This window comes from Meleagris gallopavo, chromosome 20 (assembly GCF_000146605.3).
Source record: "Meleagris gallopavo isolate NT-WF06-2002-E0010 breed Aviagen turkey brand Nicholas breeding stock chromosome 20, Turkey_5.1, whole genome shotgun sequence".
NCBI classification, from domain to species: Eukaryota; Metazoa; Chordata; class Aves; order Galliformes; family Phasianidae; genus Meleagris; species Meleagris gallopavo.
The window spans coordinates 8,548,516-8,559,150 of record NC_015030.2 but is presented as its reverse complement, the minus strand read 5'-3'; the positions used below and the strand labels follow the sequence as shown (position 1 = coordinate 8,559,150).

General features: G+C 43.2%; 1 protein-coding gene across 1 annotated transcript; it reads left to right on the top strand.

Moving 5' to 3' along the window:
* Positions 1–171: 171 nt before the first annotated feature.
* On the top strand, positions 172–9,168 carry SCPEP1 (serine carboxypeptidase 1; the record flags this gene model as incomplete). The annotated part of the gene is made up of 12 exons (XM_010721682.2): positions 172–390; positions 1,203–1,292; positions 2,201–2,356; positions 2,823–2,897; positions 3,103–3,175; positions 4,025–4,062; positions 4,247–4,375; positions 5,421–5,505; positions 6,285–6,398; positions 7,018–7,155; positions 7,455–7,618; positions 7,743–9,168. Coding segments are annotated over 12 exons (1,347 nt in total), but the record flags the coding sequence as incomplete, so codon positions are not given.
* Between the last annotated feature and the right edge of the window lie 1,467 nt (positions 9,169–10,635).

Genomic DNA, 10,635 nt, shown 5'->3' with positions numbered 1-10,635 from the left:
CGGCCTCGGCGGGGCGTTGCGGGGCCGTACCGCAGCACAGCGCTGCCGCCCCGCGCTTCGTTCCCCGCCGCTCTTCGTTCGTTGCCGATAACTCAGCCGTGGCTGTTGCTGCGGCTGTAACTGCAGGCGTAATTCGGGGTAATTTTTTAATTGAAGCGCTTCTAATTATCACACCCAAGTCTGAAACGCGACGTTCCGGGGGTATTCGGTGGGCCGCCCGTTGCTCCCCCGCTGACGGCCGCTCTGCCCGCAGGTGCGGCTCTGCAGCCCCCCCGGGAGCTGTGGGGGTACGTGCAGGTCCGCAGCAAGGCGCACATCTTCTGGTGGCTGTACTACGCCGACAGCCGCACCGCGGGATTCGCCGAACTGCCGCTCATCCTCTGGCTGCAGGTGAGCACAGCGCGGTGCTGCGCTGCCGGCCGTCCCGTCCCAGCCCTTAAGAGAGCGCTCGGGTTGGTGGGGAGGAATGCTGGTGGCTGAAGGCGCGTCGCGGCTCTCGATGACCCCTCCCGGTCAAATCGCAGAAGCAGATGCTGCCGGGAGCTGCGATGCCGCAGCGATGCTCTGTGCCGTGCTGTATCGCGGCTTGGAGGCTCCGCAGTGCCTGCAGCCCGAGCGGTGCTGTGGGAGGGGGGAAAAGCGATCAGAAATCCGAGGTGAGTTCTGCAAGGGAGCGACCGAGAGAGGCTGATTGTCACCGTGATTGGTCCCATGCAGTCACAACTGGTAACGAACATCAGTGTGTGCTCTGCATTCACCTCCAGAACTACGTTTCAGAAAAGAACACTAGATGTGGCCACTTGGTGACTTGGACCTTTCCCTTTTGTGTTATTAAAGAGTAAAATGTGCGTGCTGTACGTGCTGGTTAAAAAAAGCAAACACTTAATGACTCTCAAACTTCTGTATTTTGGCTAATTTTTGTACTTGGGATTTAGGGAATAAGGGTAAAAGTTCTCCAACAGCACCCAGCGTGCAGCTCATCAGATGCTTTCATATGTGGGCGGTTACTTCTCTGATCAGAAGCCTTATGCGTGTAGTGGAAGACAATGAGGAACAGAGCCCTCCTTGCAAGTTGCTGAGGAGTGCAAAGGGCACTTTGGACTTCCTGTGTGATGTGCTTACTGTGTTGTTTTGTTCTGCTCCTGTCTCCCACATCTGTGGCGTGCTGCCTTCTAACTCAGTTATTTGCTCTTTCCCTTTAGGGAGGTCCGGGATCTTCAGGCTGTGGATTTGGGAACTTTGAAGAGATTGGTCCATTAGACAAGGAACTGAAACCAAGAAATACAACCTGGGTATAGCTGAGAGTTCAGCTTCTAATTATTGATTGCAGAACTTATTGCTTGTGTAAGCAGGTGGTTGCTAGGTTAAAATGCACACAGAATGGTTTTCATTTAAAATTCAATAGAACTATGGTGCTTTATCTTAAAATAGTCAGACTAATAACAATGGCTTATATTAATAGCCTTGTTAAGAACTGAAGAGTAGGCCTGTTAGTTTGTTTTGATGCAATATGTAGGCCTCCATGAATGTGTGTTGGGGAAAACAGAGTGAGTGGGGAAGTTCTAGGAAAATGTTACTTCTGATCATAGCTTTGTTGCTTATAGTCTTGAGGGCTTTTCTAGGTGGCTGGCAAGATATAAGCAGTGGCTGGTAATTACAGCCCTCATATGACCTTCAAGGGAAACCAGCTGTAATTACAGCTGCCTCTGGAAGTAGAGGTTTATTCATTGAGCTGTGAGCAACTAAGAGTCTTAACTATTTAACTATTAGTATTAACTATTTGGGAGGTCCGTGGTTCACATGGCTGAGCTGCCCTTGGATGGTTAGGAGTTCTGGGTGCCTTTCCTGTTGCACGCTGGGCAAATGGAAAGACATTGCATTGTATCTTTTTTTTTTTTAAATAAACCTCATTGCTTTGAGCAATCCTAGCTATCTCTGTGGTGATCCCTTGATTTCTGTTTGTGCACTTGTAACTCTACAGCTTAGCACCATCTGATAGCTTTTGCTGCATTCTGGCAGACAGAAGGCCCACCTGTACCCTTCTGTGTTGGACTTCTACCAGTTTTTTCCAGCTTCTTTCAGGGTTGGGGATGCAGTGGCTGTTAGATCTTTGTGCCATCAAAACTGAAGTTTGTACTGGTGCTCTGCTAGTAACTGTTAGCTAAACTAATGTTTCACAGAAAACTTTCTGCTTGTGCAGTTGCAGGCAGCCAGTATCTTGTTTGTGGACAATCCTGTGGGCACTGGATTCAGCTATGTAGATGACTGCAGCTTGTTTGCCAAAAACCTAACCACAGTAGTATCTGATATGATGGTTTTTCTTAATGAATTCTTCACACACAGAACAGAATTTCAGGTAGGTGATTTGAATTACTGGTTACAATCCTATTTTTCTTTGCAATTGAACCAATCTCAAAAAGAATTGGTGAGCAGCCTTCCAGGTGAGGCAGGTAGCGTGCAGGGGAAGTACTGCAGGTATAACCACTGCCTCATATTTTCTGCAGTTCAGATGTGGCATCATGCATTGCTGGTTTCGGCACCAGTTAGATAATCAGAAGGCTTTTGTCTGTGTTACTGTCTGTTGTGATCTGAGAACCACATAGAGCCTTGGCTGTTCCTAGTTCCAAAATACTGAAGGGCCCATTTCAGAACTTGCCTTAGTAATTACACCAGGATGTTACGGCATCTGAGAATCAAAAATCCCCAGGTTTTGGTAGTGAAAGGTGGGGAGCCTACCCCTGGGTCCTGTGGGATGTGGGAGATAGCTGGGGGTGCGCTCTGTCCTCCATCTGACAGGTTCATTGTGTGCTTTCTCTCACCAGAGCGTCCCATTCTACATATTTTCTGAATCTTACGGAGGTAAAATGGCTGCTGGCATTGCTTTAGAGCTGCATAACGTAAGTAGTTTGAGGATGTAGTTCACTTTAGTAGGTGATGTTCTACGAGTACTTGTGTTTCATGGAGCGTGCTGTCTCTGCTGCCTGAGTCAGACCAATAACTGATTGGTTTTGTGTCGTTTGGTTTTTTTTCTGTGTAAAGAAAACTGGTTCTAAGGTCCCAGCTAAAAGCAGGCTTGTTTTTGTTCTTCCTCTTATCACCAAGGCTGTACAAAAAGGAAGCATAAAGTGCAATTTTGCTGGGGTCGCTCTTGGAGACTCATGGATTTCTCCACTGGGTATGTTTAAAATTCTCAGACTGTCATTGATTTTTACTTTTTATTTTTTTAGATTATTTAATGGATATCTACTGGGGAAAAAAAAAAGCCAGCCTTGCCTTAAGCAAATGCCATCTCCAGTGAGTCTGGTATATCAAATCACTGAAAATGCTTCAATATGTCAAGCAGTGATTGAAGTGTCTGCCTTTGGAACATATTTGAATCTTGAGCAATCTGAGAGCCAACTCAGTGAGAAGCAGCATAGCTGTATTTGAAGTGGAGTGTAGTGAAAAGTTTGGGCAAACCTCTCCAGCCACTCTGGTGATTTGCATTTAAAGTGATGCCACCAAATGGTTCACAAGGTTGCAACTGAAGTTTTCTCACTATTTTCACAAGGAGACCTTGTGCTGGGGATCTGATGTCCTGGCTGACCTGAAGAAGACAGTGTGTGTGTCTGGTGAAGGACAAAACTTTTTTTTTTCCCCCTCAATAGTATTTGCTAATAGATCAGTTCAGGCTGTGCCTGTTTCTTTGAGAGTTCTCTCCCCGTAATGCATCAATGTGTTACAGTTCTAGGTGAGAACACTTCAAGAAGCTTTTTTTTTTTTTAAATAAATTTCAGTGACCAATGTTTAGGAGGTTTATGGCATTTAAGTAATTCTATTGGCTCTCAAGATTTGTAAAGAACTTACTCTGTGCTTTGCAAGCTTCTGGCAAAATAAGCTGGTTGTACCTTTTTACTGAACAATTCTTGTACTTTTTTGTCACAACCATTTTTGCTACAGAAAATTAAAAGTAAAAGGAAATCCTGTGGCAAAAAACTTAATGTTTGGAATCTATTCTGTTGTTTTTCATTTTATTATTTTTTAGATTCTGTGCTGTCCTGGGGACCCTACCTTTATAGCACTGTGAGTACCTTCTTAAACTATTGGCCTTCTCCTGAGAACTTGTACTGCTATGTAGTATAAATGGAGGTTGATTTTTTTTTTTTGACATTAACTTTTGGTATGAAATTTCTAATGTATGAAGCCTGTTACTGAGAAATGAATGTGGAACTATCAATAAAGCTGTCCTCACGTGTTTGTCTTCCAGTCTCTCCTTGATGATCAGGGTCTAGCAGAGGTGACTGCTGTTGCTAAAGAAATAATGGATGCAATAAATAAAAATGAGTATGGACTGGCCACTGAGCTCTGGAGTAAGGCTGAAGGTATCATTGAAGAGGTGAGATCTTTGAGCAGCATTAATAAGAAATCAGTGTTTGGGGGAGCATACAGCTTCAGGTTTTTCTTTCAATGAGCCCTGAGCTGGTGTGCATCCTCTAACATCCTGCCCAGTCATTTTCACCTGTTTGTGCTTTATGATGTTGATGTAAAAGAATTGTTTGTTGTGTACCACTGTGATTGCAAGAGTTAGTGGGAAGCAACCCATGTGAGCCTTAGTGTGGTTTAGTACAAGTAAAATTCTGACTTCCTCAAACTGAAAGACTCATCTGGAGCTGCTTTGTTTCCTCTCTGGTAATGTTCACATAGTTGGTGTCACTTCTTGCTCTTTAGCAGGAACTTGTGGTTCCCGTTTTGTCTTTCTCTTCAAGCCTGCTTGTTTTTCCATTCCAGCTGAGATACCAACATAAGGGTGCAGGTACTTCTTCCTGTAGTGTGACTCTTGTGTGCTGATTCAGTACCAGTGCCTCTCATCTTCTATGACTCAACACTTAAAGGAGAGCTAGCTCTGCAAAACTTGAGTAACTTCTCTGCTGGCAACATTAACTGCACTTGTCCTATGGATGCAGTGTGCTGTCTGCATGAGAGCTGCCATTCGATGATTCTTAGATTTTTCTAGATGTCATCAATTCCAGAAGAGGGGTGAAGGTGACAGCTGTCTGTACACTGTTCTAGAGGAGGCATTTGGGGGTGTTCAAGGGTTGTAGGTTGGGTGGATGTTGAGCAAGAGGCAGCATTGGGCTAGACTGGATCTAGCAGAACCGCATTTGAAAGCATCATCTGGTGTTGCAGCTGTCTCTGTCGTGAGTAATAACAATCTGCAGTCACACTTACAGGCTTCCTGTAGTTTCACACCCTTTTCAGAGAAGAGCACAAACCACTTAGTCTTGAGAAAGCTCTTTATAAAGTGTAGAACTGTTTCTCTATGAATACCTTCCTGATCTGTAGAAAAGTTTAGGACTTTCTAGCCTCTCCATTTTGGAAGGGAGTCTGTTTACAAAAACTTCCAGCTATGAGGAACAGTGCTAAACATCTTATCTTTTCAGAACACAGACAATGTGAACTTCTATAACATTATGACTAAGGAAGTTCCAGAAATGAAAGCAAATGAACAAGAAAATTTTCATCTTGGTAAGTCATATTTAAGTAGTTGAACTTCTGAGGCTCTGTTTGCATTCCCGTACCATCAGTTCTGATCATAGGAACAGCCTTGGGTCAGCACATCCTTAAAATGGACCTTTGGATCCAAAGGATATTGGGAGTCTCTTGAGAAGAACTTGATTGCTCTTGAGTAAATAGGGGTTGCTCCACACTCCTATTAATCCCTCTATAGATTACACCTCCACCTATACATTCTGCACAATTACTCCAAGGAAGTAGTTAGTGTCATAAAGCTGTGTCACAATGACCTAAGTTACATCCTCTGTATTTCTTTTGCTTGTCTTCAAGCTCGGACCCAAAAATGTCCCATCTATATCAATAGTCTGAGTCTAGTTCCATGGTGCTTATGCATCTAAAAAAATGCCTAGTTTCTTTCAAGCACTTTTGTGGGGGGGGAGGGAATAGCACAACTGACTCCCAGAAGTAAAACATTACAGCACAAAAACAATTGTTTTGAGATGTATCTGTGCCAAGTGGCTGAAGCAGAAGCTTCTCCAGGAGAAGTGCTGTGAGAGCCAGAAGTGAAAATGGATGTTTGGGCTCTTCCCATATTATCTCTTAACTTAAATGAATTAACTTAAATGAAGGTTGGCATCAGGGATTTATAGTAAAAAATCTACAAACTGTTCTCTGTGGTGGTGCATTTTTCACTAGAAGAATTTAGCTGTGACAGTAGCACTGAAAATTGTTATTTATACAGGATGGCTGTCTTAAATGTGCAACTAATCCAAGTGTTTTGTCTCTTTCAGTTAGGCTTTACCAACGTCACGTGAAAATTATGCATAAGAACAACCTAAGTGAATTGATGAATGGACCTATCAGAAAGAAACTAAAAGTTATTCCTGACTGTGTAAAATGGGGAGGTACTTTCCTGTCTGCTAGTGTGGATCTAATGAGTGTATTATGGCCTTCCACTATATTGCAGTCTGAAGGGAGATATTTTATTGTAGTAAGCAGTCACATTAAATTTTCATTATCCTACATCCTAAAAAGAGAACTTATTTTCGCAGATGAAAATGTAACAGAGCAGGCCAGTGGTAGGCACTTCTGCTTCTACTGCTTTTATCTGTCATTAGCCAAGCAGCTAAAAGTACAGGGGCCAAAGAAGATCCTCAACTGATTTATGTCCTTGCAGTCTTACGGAGAGAATTTGTCAGTCTTTCTCTGCCAGAGTGCTGGTGTTGTGCAGGATGGTGTGAAGGGGAGGGTATAAAGCAGACAGGAAGGTTTAAAAGGACCAATGCCAGCACCCTATGTGTGTGATAAGAGCCAGAAGCAACAGTGCTGTGTGAGCTCTGGTGTGAGCGTGGCTGCTTTCTGGTTTTGTTAGCTCCTCTAACCGGCTGGCTGATACTTCGTGTGAAGCCTTGCTCTTACACAGCCATGAACTGTATTTTGAGACCCCTGTCCAGTTGCTTCTGTCCCAGCTTGGGAGTGACATCTTCCATCAGGTAAAATCTGTCTCCTTTCTGGTTCCATCAGGTCAGTCCACAAAAGTCTTTGAGAACATGGCTGAGGATTTCATGAGACCTGTTATTGACATTGTTGATCAGCTCCTAGCAGCCAATGTCAGCATCACAGTTTATAATGGGCAGCTGGATCTCATTGTTGACACCATGGGTAAGAGGCTTTTTGTCTGGGGCTGAGAGCAGAACAGGTAATGAGTAGAATGTGCAGTCACTGATAACATTGGTAGCTAGATCTCTCTTCTGCAGATCTCCTTTGTAACTGGCAATGCAGTTATAAATGAGCAGCTCTTAATGTCTTGTTAACGCCCCTGTGAGAGAGAGAGTTCTCTCTCTGTTGTGGTGTTTGTATTTGTACTAAACTATTTGCAGCCTTAGTAGCTTTTCTAGGCATAGCAACACTTCTTTTAGAATCTGAGCATGTAGAAATCTAAATTCTTTTCTACCTAACAGGCCAGGAGGCATGGATCCGAAAACTGAAATGGCCCGGCTTGAAGGAGTTCAGCCAGCAGAGGTGGAAGGCGCTTTATGTGTCTCCAGAATCCACTGATACAGCTGCTTTCTACAAGGCCTATGAGAACTTTGCTTTCTTCTGGATACTTAAGGCTGGGCACATGGTAAATAATATACCTACTGGGGTAGGTAGGGTGCATCATTACCGACAAGAAAACTTGAACATGCATATGTTCTTGCTGTTTTCTGTACAGCAGCTGCTTACTGTGTGCTTCATCTTCATGCTAGGTACCATCTGATCAAGGAGAGATGGCCCTGAAAATGGCCAGGATGGTGATCCAACAGAAGCACTAGAGAAGGGGAGGCCAGCTGGTATGGCCTCCTGCTGAGTGGCAGTGTTCTTGTGGAATGCGAGTTTGAGAACAAAGAAGCTGCAGGAGGAACAACTGGTATTTGGACACAGCCTCTCTGATCTTCCTGATGTTGTGTGAAAGCATTTATGAAAAGGCATATTTCTCCTTGAATAAGCTTTTGCTTTTGAATTTCTAAGATGTGATTTGCTTGATATTTTTCTTAATGACTCTTCCAAGATAATTCCTGTGTCATAAATAACTAGCTGTAAGCCTCTGCCTTTGTCTTGGAAGGATTTCGTGCTTTTGTAAAAAAGATGTTCAAACAAACAAGATGGGGACGACAGCAAGACTAAACTGGACTTTTGTCCTGATAGATTAGCTGCTTGTTCCTCTCTAAGAGCAAACCTGCTTTATGAGGTTTTGGAGTATTTCCTTTCCTTGTCCTTGGGCCTTTGTCCTTGAGTTACCTGGCTGGATTAGAAGCTGCAAATTTGAAGATGCCAGGACAGAAGACCTGCACAAGAGGTTCTACAGTCCATCTCAGTGAGATGAGATACTTGAATTAGGATCCACAGTTACTCAGGCTTTCTCACAGCCTCCCTCCAGGGGAGGACTTAATCTCTTTCATCTGCCTGTTTCTTCATTTTCATTCACTTTTTAATGACCTAAATTTTGTCTTTAGCCTTAACACATGAAGCACATCCAGCAGCAATTCCTGCTTTCCTTTATGCCAAAGAAGGAGCCCTGCTAATACCCTCTTCTTGTGCAGAAGAGAATCCTTATGAACTAAAGCCTCCTACAAGCTTCTGAGCATAGGCTGGAGAGTGGAAAGCAGAATGTTATTGAAACAATAGTAGCATAATACTGGAAGTCAATAGCAGTATCTTAAACAAGGATTTACAAAAAGCCAGTATTTGTACTACTTTTTCTAGATCTCTTAAATCTTGTAGATACTTCCTCTTCTTGGAAGCAACACTTCATATAGACAGAATACTGTCAAAAGGAGACTTGATCAGACATCATTTGACTTCTGCTGTGGAGTATAAGGTGACTGTTCTTTATCACTGTCTGGTAAGAAGCATAACAGCTCATTCCAGCTGTCAGAATACCAAATGAATAGCAACCAGCCAATTCCTCCTGCAACTGAAACTATCATATGATGTCTGATATCATTGGCTTAGCAAAGACTGAGGCATAATGATATGTAAACACACATGCAGTCTCCCAGCAGATGGAGTATTGGCACCTACTAATTGCTTTCCTTCTTGTTCTGTGCTTGAACTGTGTTCATGAGAACTTCAGCAATGCAAATCCAGACTTTTCAAACATTTATCTTAATAAATACAAGAGGTTCAATGTAATTTCTCTCTTGAGCATTGTACTGACTTTGCTGCTTGAAAATCTCTTCTGTTTTGGCTTTTCAGTGTAAAGCCTCTGCAAGTGGGAACAGATGCAGTCATACTTGGAGGGAAGTATAACATGGCTGTTATACACAGTGAGAATGTGCTGGGTCTGCAGTCTCTCCCTTCCTCAGGATGTGTTCCTTAAGAGCATGAAGAGCCACCTGGAATTGCTAAGCAGGATCAAATTGGCAATTATTTCTGCTCTGTTTCTGGGTGAACGTTAGATGAATGTAAGAGGATGGTTCTAGAGGTGTGTAAATCTACACATCAGCATTTGTGGAATACTTCAAAATAACACCAAGCAAGCGTGTTTGTGTTGGTCTGTAGTCCTGAATCCTGCTATAACACAATACTTGGTGTTATGCCTAAACAGCCAGCACTACAGGGCTTGGTAGAGGGAAAGAACTGAGAAAATGTTATCTCCAAATTACAGCATTTACTGCTATTATGCTTTTTTCTACATAATAGGAGATTCATTCACATTGCCTCCAGCTTCAGCTCTTTGAGTGCCATGAGATACCTGTTTCTTGCCCCAATTTTCTTAATTTCTGTAGGTTTTTCCACTGTCAAAGAGAAGGGGGGGTGGGAGATGGTTTCAAGAAGACTGGTGATTTGTTGGTTTTAGGGGCTGTGCCAAACATAAGCATGTTGGCTGCTGGAGACAGGCTCTTAAATGTGGCCATTTAAGTGCAAACAACAAATAAGCAGCAGTCCTTTAATATCAGGAAAGTTTAGTTCCATCTAGTTTGCCAAAGGCTCTGTAACTGGTGCCTTAACCAGTGTGTGCTGGTGTCCTACAATTGCAACACACAATACTGGAAAGATGCACCTTTGGTCTGGCTCTTATAGCTCTTCTGTGCAAGAGTCTGAGACTGTTATGAACAAATGAATATGGGAGACAGCAGGAGATGTGTCACTTGTGACCATGGCTGTGCAGGGGCAATATCTGTAATGATCTGGCATGAGAGTTTTGCTGGAGGAAGAGTGAATCACTTACGCTTCTCCTAAAGGGAATTTGGTACATAATGCTCATTGACTTCATGTCTGAAGTGTGAGGCTTAAGGGGGTGAACATGCAGATACGTGCTGAGCTGTCTCTTTGAGAAGATGAACGTTTTGAAATGTTGCAACGTCTGCTTATCTCATGATTCAAAGCTGCAGCAAAAGAACATCTGTGTACCGAGACAAGATGGGGATCTTGGAGCAGCTCTTCATTGTCACGTTATGTCTGTTACCCTGTAAACATTCTGCTGTATGGCAGCACAATTTGTGTGTGTCACTTCTGAACTCTGGGGTATGCTCATGTTTTTCCAGAAGAGATTCAGGAAAGAAATAACAATTTATCTGACTGGCAGGCAGTGGCAAAGGAATCGTAATAATTTGAGTAGTGTGGTTCACCCTCGTGAGGTTCCTTTTGAGCACTTTT